The following is a 20,944-nucleotide window of genomic DNA, read 5'->3' as shown; positions in this document are numbered from 1 at the left end:
TGCTTTGCTGCGTGCATGTGTGTGTGTGTGTGTGTGTGTGTGTGTAAGTGTGGGGTGAGGTCTAAAGCCACTGAAGCCTCAAAGCCCCAGGATGCTCGAAAGAGAAAATGAACACTCACTTGTTTAAATTGTTTTTAACCACACAAACTCAAACAGAAGACACAACACGCATCCATGCTCCAGCCTGAACTTGTTTTTTTCTTCATTCAGCCTAATAGAGAAGATTGTAACCTTTAGTCAACCAGATAAAAAGTTTTTCTTTCTGCGTGTCTGAGAAAGTGTAATAGATGGAGAATTTGAGATTGCATTAAGGATATTTGTTGAACTGTAAAGGTGTGTTTAAAACTTCAAATTAAATTCCTCTACAATTAACTTCTTCAAGATTAGGCAAAATCTTACATTTTTTTTCTCCTGCTTTTGACATCTAAAGCAAAACACCTGAGGACCATTTTGTCATGATGACTCCCACTTTACCGACGCTCTTAAGCCTAAGAAAATTGGGATATACTATGCTGTCCTTGAATGAGATTTCTCCCCACCAGTCGTGTCAATTTGTCAGTTTTCTTCTTTTCCCCGTGAATGTTTCTTTTCACTCCCTTTGCGATTGTACATTTAGAAGCACATTACACTGCGTAACACCCACTCTTCACTCCATCTGTCTCTTTGCAGGGTGATGAAGTGCTGACCGTCATTAAAACCAAAGCTCAGTGGCCAGCATGGCAGCCACTTAACCTGTAAGTATCACACAATTTCAAAACAGAGGGTACTTCTGTAAGAGATGAGATTAAACAGAAATATAAGTGAAAAGTGTGTGAAACAGGAGTATTTAGTTCTTGTTTTTTAAAGTGTTTTGCTGATTGTGAGGAACTTCTCCAACTCCAATATACAGCGAAGGAAATGGGATCATTATATACATAGATAGCTACTTAGAATTTACTGCTGTGTTCAGCAATGTGGGTATTTAAAGTTCTTCACATTTTCTGATAGTATTGGTCTTCTTAACTGAATTTGAATTGTATGGCTGATGAAATAAATAATTCAATTGACAATATGCTTTAACACAGGAATGTGAATTTAAATATTCTTAAATACTTACTGAAATACTTGTATTTCCTAGAAACACAATTAACTGATGCAGATTAACTCAATTAAATCAAAAGGTTCATATGATGGCTTATTCATTTATTAAACTAACACTTTCAGTCCTTGGTATTAATTAATATTAGCATCACGTTAGTGTCACCTTAGTGTTACCCTTATTCCTGCAGATTTGTCAGGAAGCTGTTTTTTAATGCAACTCTAATTGTCTGAGGACAATTCTCTAAATCGTATGTGAGCACAGCAATAACAAGTTGTCACTTTGTGTTTCTGCCGAAACTAAAAACTTATTAGCATTCAGATTGGGATCTGAAATGATCTACAAGAGCGGCTGTAGCAGACCTCCTCAGTTGTTGCCACAAATAAGACAAGGTTCTGAACCTATGGATTGAAGCAAAAAATGAGCAATAAAGATGGCTTTCCCCAGCAAAAGTTTGGGATCAACAAAATAAAAAAGATACACAGGTGTGCATGTTTTTTTTATTATTTTGACCAAATACTAATATTTTAACTATTTCCAATACCTAGGAAATTGCTGGAGGTGAGTGGCATCCTTTGACTTCACAATAAAGCTTAGTTAAATTCACCGAAGCTTAACAATTGTTTGCTTGTCTTTGTTGTGCTTCTTAGAATGTGTTAGTGATTGAAAACAGATGTTAGTGGAAAGATGGGACTTATGCTGCAGCAACTGTGCATGTGTTTGTGTTTGTATATGTGCGGTATTTGGTAGGTAGGTGTGAGCAAACATGTTTTCATCTCGCTTCTTGAAGAAATGTGTTCATCTCATTTTGTTGTAATTTCTGTTTAAAAAAAGAAGTTGCTCACTGAACAGTCAGAAGTCTGGACAACCTTGACTTTACTTTTGAGACAAACAAAGAAACGGATGATTATATTTTGTTGAGAAACTACATGGACACGACTACAAAATTATTCAAAGCATATCCCAAGAAACAACAAACCAAACAAACGTGACTAAAAATAACAAAGAAAGTTCATCATCTGTAACAGACGATCAAAAGAAAACCATGAGACACTTTATTTCCTTTGTCCTGGATGTATCTTCAGATGATGTGGTTTATACATGAATGGCAGAATTAATCTGCATCATAAGTAGCAATTAGCACAATTAATAAGCAGAACATAGAAGTTGTTTGAATAAAGTTTCAGCTCCAGCACAATCAATGAGCTATTGTTGTGCATGAATATTAATAAACCTTATTGTTTTCTGACGGCATCGTTTATATGCTTGGTAAGTGGCGTGCAGACTTGTTTGAATATTAACACACTAGCATCCTCTAGAATTAGTTCAAGAGCAATTAGAATCTTATCACGACTGCAGCCCTGGAGGCTTTATGTGCACACTCACTTACACGCCGACACTTGTGTATCTTTCACTAAACATCTGTTTAATTGCCCTTCCTCGAATTGTCAGCAATTTGCGATAGCTTGTGCAACTCTTATTTTTATGAGTACCAGCAGTCACATATTTGCATGCACCTGCAGAGTCACACTCTCAGAGAATCTGAAACATTGTTTCTATTCTGCAACTGTGTTCGCTGAGATGTAATGTTTTTGACCCGTGTATGAGTTGGAATAAAAAGTTTAAGGCACTAACAAAAGCTCTTGCAACCTGATTCTTTCCCAGATGTCTCAATGCAGCCTTGACTTTATGGCTTCGCAAGATGATTGCAGCATAATCAGACATTTTCAGCTTCCGATTAGCTATTTTGTGGATGCAATTACCAAGCAATTAGCGGTCTAACGGAGGTCAGAGGTCAAAACATGTAAACTGTCACATTTGCATGCAATTAATTGAGATTCCAAAGATTTTCTGAACTTGCAAATGACTATGTATGTGAATAAATTACAGACTGGACAAAGGTTTTGAGACTAACAGGAATTTGACTTTTCATTAACTCTTCTGTTTTAGGTGTGTTGTTTTGATCTTTGAAACATTTCATGCTGGAAGAAAATTGTTTTAATTTCAAAATTGTTCCTTGTTTTTGTGCAAAAATTGCAGAACTTGGTCTTGGACAATGTTAGGATCCCATTTGTTGTTCATCAAAGCGTTTTTTTTGGCTAAATCTAAGTAGTAAGTACTTTTACTAGTAAGTGATGACAGATATACCCAGACATTAATTGTTTTAGCCTGCCTTGCTAACTTACTTACTGTCGGCATGATTCAGGACTTATGGTAATGTTAACCTTTTCTATCCACATTTTCTTCTCCAAAGAGCCTGAAGGGGCCATCATCAGAAAAAGAACTTTATCCCAGTTCTTCGCTGACATTTCCTGGAACTTCTTGCATAGTGTCAGCTTGGCCTTGATGGTTTTCTTGAAGAGAAGTGGCTTCTTTTCTGTCCCTCTTGGCATAAGGCCAGAATCCAAAACTCTCAGTGAAACAACTGCGACTCCTGAGCAATCTCTGCACTGACAGCAATCCGATCCCTCAGTTGAGTCATCTTTAGAATATTGCACTTAGTGGCCTTCGTTGGGTGGCTTGACGTTTCCTTCACTGCAGCACAAGCTTCCTTCTTGGAGATGTTGACGATTCTAGCAAAAGATTGATTTATGCTAAGTTTCACTAGAAGCAATATTATTGCCTGTGAAGATCTTTTGCTGTGAACCGAAGAATGATTTCAAGCACTATGCAAATGGATGACTGTCACCACAAAAATTGAAATAGTAAACTATTTCAATTGTTAAAACAAGATTTTTAACAACAAGACTTGTTGGCACAATTTCCAAAAAATTGAAGGTTTTGCAGTGGCCAACTCAAAGTCTGTATTTGAGTCTGATTGCTGTGGTATGACCTTATGCAGCCATTCGTTTTTGATCACCCCCGAATGTGGTGAAAAAGCTGATTGCCAGTCATGAGAAAAGCTCGATGGTACTTGCTGCCACCAAGGGTGACTAAAGCAATTCTTAGCTTTAGAAGGAGATTACTTTTGACGCAGAGCGTTAATGATTTGGATAACTTTTATTCCTTAATAAATGAAATCATCATTTCAAAAATGCATTGTGCTTTTACTTCAGTTATTTGTGTGTGATAATAAAACGTCTCTGACGATGTGAAACATTAACGCGTTTTATTTTCTCACCACCTAAATCAGGCGAGCTGCTCCCTCGGCAGAGTTTTCTGTGGATCAGAACCGGCACCTTATGTCCTTCCTGACTATGCTCGGGCCCAGTCCAGACTGGAACGTGGGGCTGTCCGGAGAGGACCTTTGTACCAAGGACTGTGGCTGGGTCCAGAGACTTGTCGCAGACCTCATACCGTGGGATGCAGGCACAGACAGCGGTGTCACATATGAGGTACTATTTTATTACATATTTTTATGTCGGACGATAACTACCAAATTAAGAATCCTGCCACAAAGAAGCATCTTGTTGACAATTTATAAAGTCTGTCATCATGACGGTCAATAAAGAATCATAACATCAGTGAGGAAAAAGGGTCATTAAGTGAAAAAATGAAACGTGGTCACATTAGAGACACATTACTGAAGTCTTTGCTGTTCAGCATTGCCATCACAGTGAAACATGAGCTAATAGGCAAATGCTGTCACACAATTAGGATTTATCTTGTTAATGGTCTCTCAAAATGCAGCTTTAGCATTTCAGTCCGGTTAAGGGCAACATTGCTGGACTTTGAGTCCTTTCTGTTTCATTTATCCTGTTGTACATTTGCTGTTGTGCTTGGGATTATTGTCCTGTTTATAACCCAGTTTGGGACAATCATCAGACAGTCAGACAGTTGAAAATGTTGGCTTACAGAAGAGTTCATAGTAAACTTAAGGAACTCAGTGTGCAAAGGTCTTGACAAGCCCATATCATCACTGCACCACCGTGCTTGAAAATGACTAAAACCTGCCTATGCAGATATTTTGAGATTATATTTAAATGTGGTGCTGTAAGTTATAGTCAGACATCCCAACTTTGGTCGTATCTGTTCAGATTTCATTGTTCTGGAAGTGTTTTGGTTCATTCAAACTACATTCTTCTTAAAAAGAAGTCGTCTTCACACAAGAAAATTAAAACAATTTACTGACTTCAGTCTCTAACTGAGGCTTTCAGAGTGTCTGAGATAAAGTCACTGTGATTTTCAGTTATTTCTCAGAACATAGGGGTGGATTTACTCTGATCCCTTCTCCTGGTGAATAGCAGCTGTTCTAAATGTTTTCCACTTGTCAATAACCTTTGTTAGTTTACGTGATACAACAGTTCCTCCTCTACATTCATTGCAGTTGTCTGCTTGGCCTGACGTGGAGCCAGCAGACATAACAGCTCCATTTTGTATTTACTTAAGTTATTTGTATATGATGGTAAATGGAAGCTTACATCTTCCATAAGAGGCAACAAGGTTGGAATGTATGTGTTTTATTTTCCCCATGATTCTGTTTTAGCTTATACCGAACATCTTTTTAAGGGCAGTCTATCAAACCTATAGACTTTCTACATGTTACTCTGTACAATGATGGAAGGACCACAGGCAGTATGTCTAAATTAGCCTGTTTATAAAACACAGCCTCCGAGTGCTTTTCACTTTCTGGTACTGTGAAAGGCGTCTTTAGATTCTGCAGTCATGGAATAAAAGAGGCTTATACATATTCACCAAGTGTTTTGAGACTAGAGCAATTTATTTATAGCTTGTGTACTCATGAATACGCATGGATCTCATCCCGCAGAGGAGAGATGGTAAATATTTTCCAAAAATCTCACTCACATGAAGCCAGGTGTGTTACTTTTGAAAGGCGAAGTGTTTCTTCAGTGTTCAGAGCTTCATTTTAGCCTTGTGAGCTTTTTGGTTGTGCCACTTCTGCAAACATTAGCACTCACAGCAGGGGAAAGTTATTCTTTATGAAAGTCAGGTTAATAGTAGAACAAAGACAAAACCATGGGAGTTTATTTTCGTTCTTTCTTAAGATTAATGTGAGTTTGAAGAATTTTCCTGGAAACACTTATTTGTTAAATTGTCTGTGTGGTTTTCTAAAACCACCAAGGTTCTCCAAGGCCTAACCTAGTCTAGGTACTCTTCGCACAGAGTGAGACTAATATGCCTGAGTCGTACTATACCCATAAATTTGTAGATTTATGACTATATTTTGCATACTAGATTATACTAGGACTTTTTATTTCTCTTTAACAAAAACCTTTATCTTTGTTATCTTGGATCAAACATGTCTTGCGTTGATTATAATAACCTCTACCAGTATTTATGTTTTAATTCATTTTGGTTCCTCTGTTGAACATTGTATGCTAACAATTAATCTTCTGAAAATAACTGAAAATATCATTCATATTACTAAACAAAAATGAAGTGGGAGTCACAATGCAAAGCTCTGTCAATGTAAATTAAGAACCCAAGTACCTGCCACTGATACTCCAGATACAGACATTAGCTCTGTGAAGCTATGCTGGAGCAATCCTGTATATATTAATGCCACGCACTGTTCATAGCAATATTGTTATGGTTTAAAAAAAACTTTCAATTGATGAAAAACATAATGTTGCTAAAGTATTTATTCATCCATATTTTTGGTCAAAATGATGAAATGCACCCAGTAATGCTGCATGTTGACTTTAATAGATCATGCAATTTGCTGTCATTGATGTTTGTCATGTTTCTTTCTTTACATTTTCTTTTTAAGTGCATCAGAAAACACACACTTTGACTCACCTGAAAAGAGAGCTGTGTCTCTCTTATTAAAGCAGAATACGAAGGGAATCACTGATGCATGGCAGAGATCAGATGATAAAACACCTGCCATCCTGGCTGGTTATAAAATCTATGGGTTATTGTTGCATTATAACTTTTTTATTGACTCTGTTTAAAGAATTGCGACTAAGTTGTTCTCATCATCAAGGAATAACAATGCCATTGTCCTTCTTTGAAATGCTTGTTTTACAGCCATTCAATCATTTTATGCTGCAATTGGATTAGTGTTCTTGTTCCATGAATAACTTCTTGGTTCTAAATTTCAGCTTCTTATTTTTAATTACTAACCATTGTTTCAAACCTGTACTCTCCTCTCTTTGGCATATCTGATGTACAGCATACAAAATACACAGTATCGATTAGTAAAGATATGGTTGTATGTACACATATGTACAAAACACACATATTTGTACACCAGATTCAGGTGAAATCTTCTAAACAGGTAAATATTTTGTTGTTTTATAAGTTTTTTTTCTTTTTTAGACATTTTCAATACTTACAGAATTGTGTTGCTTTGAGACATTTCAGTGATTCAAAATGATCCATGTTTATTGTTTCAATTAATGCCTCAAGGTGGCAAAAAAAACTTCAAACACCTCTTGAATGTGAAAGCTTATGTTTTATGCAGTTACTGATCTTTGCTTCTTGATTTGCTATTATTTCACAATATTTTACAGATCACTGACACTTTTTCCTTGTGGTTTTTCAGTCACCAAACAAGCCCACTGTCCCTCAGGAGAAAATCCGGCCTCTGACCAGCCTGGATCATCCTCAGAGCCCCTTCTATGACCCAGAAGGGGGCGCAATTACTCCGGTGGCTCGGGTAATGGTGGAACGTATTGCTAGAAAGGTAAACGATTCACCGTATATGTATATTGTGTAACTGTCAATGACAGAGAAAATGGGCATGCCCAAATAACAATCGATGGTTTTATGTGCAAAAATCTAGATATTCTTTTGATGGCATAGATCTGGTCCAACTTTGAAGGAATCATAGATTAGACATTGGTAATAACTTGACTTAAAAGCGACATCTAGGAGCTACAGCCCCTGTGATCCTAATCGAATCTTTCCTCCTGTTTACAGGGAGAACAGTGTAATGTGGTGCCAGACACCATCGACGACATAGTAGCCGATATTGGACAGGAGGAGAAGGAGGAAGGTAAAGCAAAATGGACAAGCAGACACGTTGTACTACAGCTGAGCAGAAAGTGAACCCTCACACAACACAGTAGCTTTAAGATGTTTATGAAGTGTTTATTAAATAATTCAAGCCTTATTATTACTGGATTTTATATTTCCTTCATCTTCCAGGAAAACGGTTCTCTTCTGATGTCTGTATTTATTACATAACCTTTTAAATGTAACATTTGAACCTCTTTAGCTGAAACACCCCGGAGGCTGTGTTGAAAGTCTTTTAAAGCTTGAGAAATCAAACCATGCTCATTGCAGAGACAGCTGGTTTCAGATGAAGCTCAGATTAGAGGTCAAATAGTAACTTTATAGATCTAGCTGGCCTTTGGCTTCAACCTGCTGGGTGAAGGTGGAGCTCCTGTTGTTGCAGAGCACAGGCCCTGGTTCAGGGTCCTGTCCTTCTCAAATACACCCAATAAGGTTTTTTGATCTGAATGTCAATAGCACTGCATAGCGGGCCTTTGGAAAGTCGTACCCCTTTAAATGTTTCTAAAAGAAAAATTTCACAATAAAACAACAACAGAAAACTTGTGCTTTCCTGTAAATACAAGGAAACAAATTAGTGCATTTTATGAAACAGAAAGAAAAGGATGCAATAATTTGACATGTGACAAGAGTCTTTGATGTTTATGGTCATAGCATCCAGTTCAAACAACTTCTATTCTATTCTATTCTATTCATATGGATATATATACTGTTTATTTATTAGTATTTAGATTTAAATATTTGTATGATGAGAGTGTGTGTGAAACTGTTGTAAAATTACTCTTTGTGTGAACAAACTTGGTCATTAGATCTGATTAGACTTCATTTTCCACTTCTTTTTAATCAAAGTATTCAGATTTTTTTCAACCCACTGAACAACTCATTATTAAGAAAACAATGTGTAATATTTTTCCTCTCTCAACTTGGGCCTAATACTTGTTTTTACGTGAAACGATTTTTGGTTGAGTGCAAGATTTTGCACGCAGGGCGAAAATCTTAGCAGCATCACCAGCTGTCTAATAAATTTCTTCCCCACTGAGTCACGACCCGTTTCCCCTCTTCCTGACTTTCTCTGTCCCTCTACATGTCCAGGATTTCTTTCTCCCTTCTATGTGGGATGATTCTAAAGAGGAGAGGTTCCATTCAGGCTGCTCCCTCTGGTCAGCCCAGACCTTTAACGGTTTCACTTAGAGATCCACTCATCTCTCTCTTTAGCTTTTCAGCTCTTTTCTTTCCTCATTTTCCTTTGTCATTATGTGTTATCCCAGGTAACTGGGTCCATTTCGGTTCGTCCCTGCAGTCCTAAAGTATATTCACTCTCACCTCCTCCTCTCATTTTCCCTGCCTTTCCAAAGACCCAGGAGAGAAATTTTAATTGAAGCTCATAGCCCTGCTGGTTCTCATACCTCTGCCTCTGCTGATAATTGGATGAGACATTCACAAATCACATTCGTCTTGTGCGTAGCCCGAATCCCTTGCTGCCTCCTTTCTTGTCAAGATATGATTTGGGGGATTCTGGTGGTCTGCTACGTGCTGTACTCACATTTACACTCGGTGTTAAGTAATTTTCTTCATTCTCACCGCACCTGAAAGAGAAATCTGGCTCATTCACAGTGAGATAGATTATTAATCTGTTGAGATGCAAATTAAACTTCCCACATTGACCGTTTCACCCGAGGCTTCCCCCCAAATAATAGGAAATAAATGAACTTAGTGCTTACCCTTTCATGATCTGTCCATCCGCCTCTCTTAGACGACACACCGGAGACGTGTATCTATTCTGCCTGGTCTCCCTGGTCAGCCTGTAGCAGCGCCACCTGTGACAAAGGTCGCCGAATGAGGCAGAGGATGCTAAAGGCTCAGCTGGATCTCAGCGTACCTTGCCCTCACACCCAGGACTTCCAGCCCTGCATGGCGCCGGGATGCAATATGGAGGGTAAGAAGGCGTACGAAATGCATGCAAAGATTTGGAAAAAAGAATAAGCATTCTGTGTCAGCTTGCTGTCCATAAGTAAAAATTATTTGCCTATGGAGCAGCTTGGGTTTACACTGCTGAAATACAGATCAGGATAATTCTTTATTTTCTCTCATTAAACTGAAGGAAAGCATTCTTTAATTCCCTTTTAATGGGGTCAGCTTTATCTTGCTGAGCCTCTTCAATACTTTGGAAATGTATGAGTTAGCCCTGATTACACTTGGCAATAACAAATCCTAGCTCCAGCTTATGTGTATTTAGATCTTGTAGTAAGCTAAAATTTATTTAGAATTTATGCAGTTTAAAAGTTTATTTTTTGGCTTCTTTTATGTTTGTAATTAAACAAACATAATTTGTTTGTTTAATTATACAAAGTCAGTAAAAGTTAACAATGTGGCCCACTTGCTCCCCACAGTTGGACCCACAGTTTTCACCAAATTGCTATTTCAACTGTGTTCTGAGTTTGGTCTGGATTTGAAGTTTTCACACCATGTCTAGTTACTTGTAGGCCAATAGTTGCATAATGGGTCCACATTTTGACCTAGACTTCCCCATTTTGGACCAACCTGAGCTCTATAATCTGTTGCACAAGGTTCCCTAAATCTAAAAATTATGTAGTTATTTAAAATACACATTTTTTATTTCCTGTTGTTATATTTGTCTGAAATTAAAATTTTACTTTTAAGTTTAACAAAAAAGCATAGACTAAAGAGAATACATATGTAAGTTTAAAATTACTTTTTTCCTTGCACTGTAAATTCATATAGAACACATTTAAATATTCTGTTTAAATTACAGAATAAATACTACTGTCTTTGGTTAAAAAAAGGGAGCTTTGTATCATCCAAAATATCTAGCTAAAAATATTATTTTTTACAATTTAGCTCATTTGGTACTATATTTTTTAAAGCACTTGAATACCTAGCCATGTCATCTCTAGCTTGGTTACCCAAAAGAAAAGGAGATCAGTGTAGTTTCCACAAAACATCAAAACAGGATTACACTTATGTTTTGTTTAAGCAGCTTACAGCAGCACTTTCTTGTGTTGTAATTATCTCAGAGTTTGGGATGCTCAGGCAGATTAAAGTTCAAACTAGTTAAAACTATTTTAATGTCAGGCCTTTTTGAAGACATCTCTAAAAACAATTTATTTTCTTTCAGTGCTTTAAATCCGTTCTTTGAATTGGCTCTTGAAGGTACAGGGTCAATGCTGACGTTTGAACTACCTCAGCTTTGTCTTTTTGGTGCAGAGGAGCAGATACTCTACTGAGAGCTCCTCTCCCTCCCTACACGATCTCTGAAAGCGAACCTCGACCACCTTACAATGGAAGTAAAGTGTTTCAGCCACTTGAATCTGGGATCTCATTCTTTCAGTCACAATGGCTTTTGGTCATAGATGAACTGGTAAACTGAGAACTTTGCTTTTTGCAATAGCCGTTTCTTTACCACAACAGACGGGATCAACACCTGCATTACAACGGAGTCATGAGCCTCCACTGTGGGCATCCATCTCCTGCTCAATCTCACCATCATTTGTGAACAAGACACCATGATACTTGAACTCCTTCTAACCCTTCTCCATATCCTCTAAACAAGTGGAAAATCAAGCCAAATTGTCAGTACCCTCTAAGCAGCTTTTCAAGGGTAAGAAGCCGATCTGCTGTCCCGTGCCTTGGATGACATTAACAATTTTCCTCCTGAATCTGAGCCTTCTTTCCAACTACCTCGATAAAAGTTATTTAGAGAAAAATAAAAAAACTCGATCCCAAGTTGTAGTTGTCAAACAAATGTCATTCTCGAGCGCAAATTGTTTGAACTCGTATAAAGTCTTTTTATCCATCCTGATGACTCAAAATGCTTTTTCATCAGATCAGGAGTTTTGAAAGACAACCGCTCTTCCTACTAAGATGTGCAAAGGAGAATCAGCAGCAATTTGATGAAAAAGTGATCCTACTAAGGTCACAGATCTTTGAGGTTGATGGGCAAATAATGAATGTACACAGAAATCCCATGTTGCATAAAGACTAATAACCACATGGTAAAATTGTGAGGATTAGCAGTTTAATCTCATCAGTATTCAGCTTCCAGGATCTCTAAAGGATTTGATTGTGTTTTCTGAGGATCAAAGAAATCAACACCCCATGTGTTGATTGTTATGTCAAACCTATCCAGAGCAAATAAAAAAAAAACTGTATTTTTCTGAAGGGTAATTAGGACTAATACACACAGCAGGGAAATTAAAGATACATATTTAATAACTCAGATCTCTGTTAATTTTCAAGGTGTTTACAAATTAACATCAGCCTTTGACTGTGTTTCTTATTTATTCTCTTCTGGCAAATGTGCGCTTCTTCAGCATCATCATCTCTACCTTGCAGGATGATGATGCTGAAGAAGCGCACACATTATCACAAAAATGCCTGAAGTTTGCTTTTGCCCAATTTTTATTGAAAGCATCTGGAACAAGTGCTGAAAGGCAGTGCCTGTCTTTGCTGTCTCCTCAGGTCCTCAGTTTTCACTCCCAGGAAGTCTTTTAGTGATCAGACAAGTGAAACAGTTCAAGGCTAAAGAAGCTTCTCACAGACACCCACGCTTCTATCCTCCACTACACCCTTTATCGATTATTAGACAGCAACACAGATAGCTTTTTATTCCCAAGCACCTCTCCTTTGTTTTCATTTAGTGCTCCATTAGTGTGTGGTGGGAGATTGATAATTGTGGGGTCCATGCTGGGGCAGGATGGGAAGCAACGCTCAGGATGATTAATATTCCAGGGAAACACTCCGACTCTCTGGAGGCCCTACTGAGCTTGAGATACCTGTATCTTTTATTAATGATTCACTTAGTTCTGCTTTATTAGGCTGCAGCTGGTAAGCAATGTACAAGAGTCAAGTGTTGTTAGTCAAAGAAAGGCTCATTTGGGTTTGTCAGAGTTCATTGATCATTCCCGAAGAAAACCTCCAATTTACAAGGTCTATTCCCACATAATCATCTGCTTTTGACAGCCTCCCTTTTTACACTTGTGATATGTTATCTATTCCTATCTCAGAGGGCTTGTTTCAGTCGAAAGCAGTTAGGGTTGTACAGTGTCTTTCCACAAGCAAATAAAAGTGGGGCCGTGGAGCACCACCCTGACTAATAGTGATGGGAAAAATGGCAGAGCTGAGCCTCATTAAGCTTCGGAGGCAGCAGTTCACTCTTCACCTGATCCAAGCCGAGGTCATACATATTGACTTTGGCTCCCTCAGGCCCTTGCTGTGAATAGGACAGTCCCTAAGGAAAAACGGGGTTGAAATCATTTCTGTGAAAAGAGAGCTCTTTGAAAATGCTTCTTTAAACTTTGAGCTTAGTGAAGAGGCTGCTATCCAAGCAACTGCATGGAATATTCAGTGTGTAGGGACAGGTGTCCTGCGACCAGGGGACAGGTGTCCTGCGACTAGGGGACAAGGCACAGACATTCCTGTCATGCAGCCTTTGAAACTGTTCAGTTCAGAGAGCGTTTGACTGAAAATCTAAAGGTCCCTGGTGTGATCCTGGATTCCAGCAACATGATGTTTATGCTCTTTGGACCCGCACTGAAAGCATGGGACATATTAACAATTGGCGGTGACAAATGGGTTTGATTGAGTAACAAAAGCATGTAATGAACCAAAAACATTACAACTGCATTTCACATGATGATCAGAACGGACATGTCAGATTCAGAGCTTCTAGCTTCAGGGTGCAATAACCATTTACCTCATGTGATTATTGCACAGTCTCCATTCAAGACCGAAATACCTTCAACTGTTTTTCAAACCTTTCTTTTAACCTGAGAGAGAGAAAAAAATCTATTTATCTATATTTCCTTCTTTAAACTACAGAAATTGAAGGATGAAAAGACTACACAGTGATATCTGTTTAAAGTTCTAAACGATCGTGAATCAAGCTTTGAAAGGCCAAAGTTCACTTACGCCGGGGTGCCGCCTGGTTCATTGCTACAGCAGACACATGTACATAGCTGCTGCAGTCCTCCACAACACTGTTGTGGTTTTCATTCCCTGTGAAGCTTTTAATCAATAAAGGCCACAAGTTACACAAGCTTGTTAAGTCTGTCGTGCAAGCATACATTCGTACATAGAAGAAGCATTTCACATGTATTCAGTAATTTAAACAGTTTGGTGATTACATCTCCTGGTTCTAAATTTTCCATAATTTTAAGATCTTGGGGACATTATTTGTGAGATAAAATATTATTTGATCCTAGTCTGAAATCATGGTGGAGGCTTTTTCAGAAGCCTTGGTCATAGTGAAATGTGGCAGATTTCTGGTCACTATAATAAAACACCTTATTATTATTTTTTTTCTTCCAACCAGCCAGACCTTACGAAGTGTTAAAGGTGCTCATCATCAATAAGTCCACAGCCATTCTTAATGTATTTCAAACTTTTTCTTTAAAGATTGGCTGCCTTTTCATCAAGGAGTGATGAATCTAGATGGCTTAGAGGAAGTTGTTACTTATTTCACTTAATGTTTTGCTTGACATTTAGGGGAAATGTCAACACAACCTTCCACACCTGTAATATGAATCCATACCAGAAACATCTATTAACAAACATTGAACTTCTATGTATCAGATTGATTATGTTTCAGTAAAGGCTGAAGTGAATCACAGCTAAACAAGCAAAAAAAAAGTCAATGTTATTTATTAAGTAAAGTTTGCATTAGGTCAAACATACAAACCCATCATATCTGCAGCTAACTAGATTTTAAAATCCATTCAATATAAGAACTCAAAACAGCTTATCTGATTCAAAAGTGATCTATTTAATATAAGCATAAGATGGTTCTCATCTATAGTGCTAGTTGAGGTGAACACCCATTTGACTGAGGGTGTAGCAAATAATTTTAAGAAACGTACAATATATATCAGCATTTCTGACTTTTTGATTAAATCTGTCTTTCTTAATTGGGCTTTTTTGTACAAAAGCACAAATGTTTTTTTCTCGTTTGTTCTTTCTTTCAGTTCAGTTTGCAAATTGTGTCAAATAAATTTTAAACTTGTTTCATAAATGTAAAAAATTGATATCCATAATGAAATTATGATGACGATTAACTTACTTTGAACTAAAAAGAACACTTGGCAAATGTGTTTTTTTTGGAAACCACATTTTTATGACACCAAGAAAAGCCACTCATTACTTGTATTTTATTATATATATTTTTAATGGAGTTTCATACTGTTGGCATTAATAATCAGTATATTTTGATCTCAAGTTGTAAAATCAGAAGGAAAAAAAAACTTGTCAAGAAAATGTTTTTTTTATGACTTAATTGGGCTTTTTTGTACAAAAGCACAAATGTTTTTTTCTCGCTTGTTCTTTCTTTCAGTTCAGTTTGCAAATTGTGTCAAATAAATTTTAAACTGTTGACGTAAGAATTTTGAGAAATATTCATTTGCTTTTGTAACACATTTCTATTCAGATTTGCTCCGAGTCTCTGAGCTCAGAAGAATCTGTGTGTGTTCTGTCATTTCACAGAACACACACATTTCTCTTTGTCAAATGCAAAGAGAAAAAAAAATACCATGTATTTTTAAAAGTATCTGTTTCTTATCCCGGTCGACAGAGCCTTCAACGTGCATGATGTCGGAGTGGATCAGCTGGTCCGCTTGCAGTGTTTCCTGTGGGATGGGGATGAGGTCCAGAGAGCGATACGTCAAACAGTATCCTGAGGACGGTTCGCTCTGTCAGCTTCAAACTGAGGAGACTGAGAAATGTGTTGTCAACGACGAATGCTGTGAGTCTGCCTTCAGTGACGCAGTGCTTGTATCACTGTGTTCAAATATGTTTATATAGCAAATTAGATCAAAATAAGCAAAAAAATAAAAAATCACAAGTTACATTAATGGGCCAATGATGTACCGGTTAACTGCTCCTCTCTGTTTCCTTATAGCCACATGTAAGCTAAAATTCACTTTGGTTTTTACTCTCGGGACATTTGTTGTACTTTATCTGGGTTTTAGGTGATAGACAAATACAAAGTTGAGGTGAAAATATCACAGCACATGAATTTACAAAAACCTGAAAAGTCCTGAATTTTAGAATGTTCTTGTGAAGTATGTAGCTCTGTTCGTCTTCACATTTGATCAACTTCTCTGTTCATGCTGAAAAAAACATATCCATACATCTAAAGGCCTTGAATTTATACTGGGAATAAGTTGTTGATTTGTGAAACCAATTGTTTTTTCCAGATCTTATTGAGGACGCTAACTATAAATTCTCACCACACTTTTCAGTTTCTTGTTTGTCATAAAGTTTCCTTCCACTTCTCAAAAATGCATTTCTTTCTTTTGTTCTTTCAAATTAAATTAAATCAATTTGAGTATTGAGGTTTAAGTCTATTGCCTCTAAACAACTGCAAGTACACTTGGAAACAGTAATTAGTTTTTTTCTTTACAGAAGTGATCCAGGAAAACATTGTATAATTTTTATAACATAATTCTTTATAGGCCTGGAAAGAACATGGTGTCACAGAGCTACAAGCTGGATGATGAAACTTTTTTCACTTTCACAATCCTCTGTGCCCTCTGTGCTTTTCAGGGCATTGTAAAGTCATACTTGGATTGTTTTTGTCTACAATACTGAAATACTTTATTTTATATATACGCACAAGTTAAGCTTACCAAACTTCAGACTGTATTAAATCATGTGACCAATTTGCCAGAACCTAGAATCTGGTCAAATTTTGATAGTTACATTTCAAATCTAGTTACATGATGCCCCACTTCCTCTTAATCACTTGAAATATAGCTAGATTAAGTAAAAGTATTGAAAACTAATTGGTAAAAAGTACAAGCAATACTCATTTATTTCCACTATTAAGGCATACATTGTGTGGTTGGAAACAAAGAAAAGAAAAATATATGAATTTAAATTGATTAAATCTTTAAAAAAGCAATAAGTCAGTGGAAATACATTGTTAAACATGTGACATTTTAGTAAGATTAAAAAAAAATGATTGCAGTTAAGCATCGGACTCTATGTCACTTTCATTCTGGCTGCTGTTGTGCTCAGTGACAAGGTCTTCCAGAATCCACAGTGAAACTCCTTTAAACAGTCCAAAACAGCAGCACATCTGGTGTTTGATCAACCAAAAACAGACACGCGTTTGGTCAGGTCTCATTAATCCCCAGTGGCTGCCTGGATACGATTCAGGTTGCCTGCAGAGGGACTTCTGGCTCTCTACGCTCTCCACTGCTATTCACACCCTGTTATTGAGCCTTATGCTCCTTTTCAATCATAATGGGTTTCTCTGAGGAACACGATCTTGCATAAATAATCAGTTGCAATAAGAACAGCTTGAAGAATTTCCTTACAGTGTCATTTGTCCCAACAATTCTCCCTGTCTTGATGCTTGTCTAATATTTAGATCTTCTTTTTTTTTTACCTTACAATTTACATTTTACGGCACTAATTAAGCTTGAATCTTACTTTTACATCTATTGTGAATAGCAGATTAATAATAGTATATTCATTTATTTACTAAAGTATTTCTTCCATCAGTGTGCACAGTGTGATTTTACGATTTTATTTTTACATTTTCTGCAGCTGTTATATCCCATAATTTCTGCAGATTTAAAAAATTTAACTAAAAGAGTGACCATTTCATTCTTTTAAGATGAAGCAAAAGTGTTTAATTTGGAAGTTGTAGTTTAGCTTTTTTTTTTTTTTCTCGTTTCGCTCCCCACAGCTCCCAGCAGCTGTGTGGTGACAGAGTGGGGAGAGTGGGACCCCTGCAGCATCACCTGCGGTGTTGGCATGAGAAGACGTGAGCGCATGGTGAAGATGCCCCCTATAGACGGATCCATGTGTAAAACCGAGGTGGCCGAGGTGGAGAAGTGCATGATGCCAGAATGCCGTGAGTTTGCAGTTATTGTTACTTTTATTAGCTCGAGCCAAAGATTGTTAATCGTTCCCCAAGCAAAATTTAAGACCAGACGACATCAATGCTTTTGTTCAAATTGTACAATGCTTTGCTTCCATCTTTGTGCTGCCTTGGTTCTGTAGATTTTTGAAAAAAAAATATTTATTCAGACTGACTTTTAACTAGTTTTATATTGCATGACATTATATGTACTGTTTTTATCTTTCCTTGTTTGTTTTATCGTGATCTTGCTTATTTTGTATTTTGTAGTTTTTGTCCTATGAAAGCTTCTAAACAAGAAAAGTTTACTCTCTCACAATTTAAATAACCCACTTCCTGAGAACCTACTCACGATGTGTTTGTCCTGTCACTGTTGCTATGAGGGTTGATTTGCGTGTAAAATATGTAAAGCAGAAACCGACTACTTGGAATTCATGCTTGTTTCTTCATGTTGTTTTGCATTTGTGTGAATCAGTAACCAACATAAAAGTCACAATTTAGATCTATTATTACATATTTTTCCTTTACAATGTTCTCTCTAAGGAAATTGATCTACATATTTCAGATTGTAACTTAATGAGTGTGTGTGCGTGTGTTTGTGTGTGTACAGACACTATCCCCTGCATGCTGTCCCCCTGGTCGGATTGGAGTGAGTGCAGTGTGACATGCGGCCGGGGAGTTCGAAACCGTCAGAGGATGCTGAAGTCGGATCCTGCTGAGTGCACCGAGGAGCTGGAGCAAACCGAGAAATGCATGTTGCCTGAATGCCGTGAGTTCTTGAATTTTAAACTCTTTGGGACAGTGACTTGCAGAGAACAGAGGCAGGTGAGGCGGCCTCACTCGCCATCATGACAAGTAAATTAACAGTGATGATAGAAAATCAATTTGTCCAGTTGACTAGTCTATGAATTTGCTTTCTCTACAATTTCAGCATTTCATGGTCAGAATTGCTGAATTTATGCATTGCCTTTCAAATACATGGGAGAAAGGCAAGGCGAAGCAATGAGAAACTGTGTCTCCTCTCTGAAGACTCACTGAATGATCCTGCCGTTTCTGTCTCCCTTTATGTCGTATATCTCATGTTTAATTAAAGTGTGTGTGATATTTAGTGTTTCTGATTGGTCATAAATGCACAGTGAAAATGCACAGATTGCAGTACTCTGCTGTACTGATAGAGGGCGGTGTTGAGTCCCAAAGACACAGAGGGTGGCAATGGGTCCCTGCATGTTTCTCTTTTGATTATTGAAAAGACCAAAAATATTGTCAAACTAGGACCAACTCTCTTCTGTGGTGATCATCTCCATTAAGGCAGTGATATTTTCATATGTATGTAGTTCATTAAAATATAATTAAGTCAACTAAATGTTTAAAAAGTGAATAAGCTTCTGTTTGGGATTTACATATGCGACTCCAGATGAGTCGGTGCCTCACCAGTCATGAACCTCACTGCATGTCACTGGTGCAGGATATATGTACTTCTTCTTTATCAGCCTGCCATGTGCAGTTCTGTCATTCTTCACTGTGGTTTTATTGTATATAGTCAGCTTTGGAGAAGGAGCTCCTGGATCAATCTGAACTTTGTCCTTATTGTAAAGATAAAGAAAAATGGGACACATTTAACTTCCCCCCCCCCCCCCCTCTAGTTTCTTGCTTAACAAAATGAGTCACATTTTCAGAACACTCAACATTTTTTCTACACGTGAGTTTCTGAGAATTAATCAGATTTATAATATTTTTCATTAATTCAGGAGATTCACTTTTTTAATATTCTTAACTGACTGCATATGGTTACATCTGACTGGTTCTCTTCACAGTTTTTCTGCCCAAATATTGGCCGCATTACCCAATGAGGTGGTGTGCCCATGTGAGACCACTGCAGAGAAAATTATGTTGTAATAAAAAGACAATAACCATGATTAGATTAAGTTTTTATAAGAATTTTGGATGAATCTGTTTTAAAAAGATTATGTTGGTAAAATTGAATCTGTTCAGATTAAGTTTTGTAATGCAGCTCCTGTTCTGGCATATTGAACTTGTGCACATTCTGCTGCAGACTGGTCTTATTTGCTTGAAAGTGACTCTTGTTCAGGAAGAGACTGCAGCATGTGGCAAAATAAGACTTTTTTGAATCTCTACAATTCATCGCAATTTACTTCAACCTGGTTCATGTAGATAAACTATAGTTGAACTATTCTGATTTGTCGCAAAGTGTTCTGCCATGTTCTACTAGGCTAGGCTACTAATTGTGATTATTGTTGTTGTTACTGTAAAAGTGCAATAAATTATTTTTTTGTTCACTTCTGTCTATTCCTAAAAAGCTGATACTTTTATCTCAATTTAATACAGTCTCAATCTTTTGAGCATATTAAAAGATTTGCTGCCTTGAGCTCTGTGATGTACAGTCGCAATATATACTAATTTTCATGATATGCGGTTCAGACACACTTGCTGCAGCCAGGAAGTTCTTGTTACCTAAACAAGACTCATAGCTGCTGTCGGGAGTCCCTCCTGGGTCAAATGTCTGCCTATAGGAATTCATATCGAAACAAAACATTGAAAAACATCATTCGTAAACATCATTTTATTAACATATTTGGATGCAACACAAAATCATTTGGGTCATTTTTCCTGTTAAAAACAAATGGCTTTAAAACTAAATTAGTATTTTAGTTTTTCTTCTTACTAGAAAGATGACAATGCTGCCACAACATATGTACTTCTAAGAAATACCCTAAAAATAATGTATTTTTAATGTTGCATTTTTCAACCATTAGCCAGCATCTAAACAGCATGAGTCGATGCTGGGTTTGAAATGCCAGGAAAGTTTTGTGAGAAGTGTCAGGATGCTTTGTTTTTTTTGGGCAGACTGGAGGGTTACGATCAATGACGGGGATTTCACATCTGAAAATGGTTCGCAACCTTTTTTGCAGCTTAGTTTATGCCAGTCATCATTTTCTAACAGCACACACGCATTCTGAGTCTACTTGTTCTACCTATGTAACATATACCACCACAAAGATGTGTTTTAGCTGTTGTACAAAGATTACTCCATATTTGATTTTAGTTTG

At 37.3% G+C, this 20,944-nt stretch overlaps 1 protein-coding gene across 1 annotated transcript in view; it reads left to right on the top strand.

Moving 5' to 3' along the window:
- Positions 1–20,944, top strand: part of spon1b (spondin 1b) — an 89,490-nt gene that overhangs the window by 62,998 nt on the left and 5,548 nt on the right. The window contains exons 7-14 of the mRNA XM_008411699.3: positions 670–734; positions 4,212–4,413; positions 7,527–7,667; positions 7,904–7,979; positions 9,750–9,932; positions 15,579–15,749; positions 17,703–17,870; positions 18,487–18,645. Coding sequence (XP_008409921.2) covers positions 670–734; positions 4,212–4,413; positions 7,527–7,667; positions 7,904–7,979; positions 9,750–9,932; positions 15,579–15,749; positions 17,703–17,870; positions 18,487–18,645 — 1,165 coding nt within the window. The remainder of the gene's footprint in view (positions 1–669; positions 735–4,211; positions 4,414–7,526; positions 7,668–7,903; positions 7,980–9,749; positions 9,933–15,578; positions 15,750–17,702; positions 17,871–18,486; positions 18,646–20,944) is intronic.

The sequence above is a fragment of the Poecilia reticulata genome, chromosome 6, assembly GCF_904066995.2.
Source record: "Poecilia reticulata chromosome 6, P_reticulata-male-v2, whole genome shotgun sequence".
In the NCBI taxonomy this organism is placed as follows: domain Eukaryota; kingdom Metazoa; phylum Chordata; class Actinopteri; order Cyprinodontiformes; family Poeciliidae; genus Poecilia; species Poecilia reticulata.
This window is presented reverse-complemented; position numbering and strand designations above follow the sequence as displayed.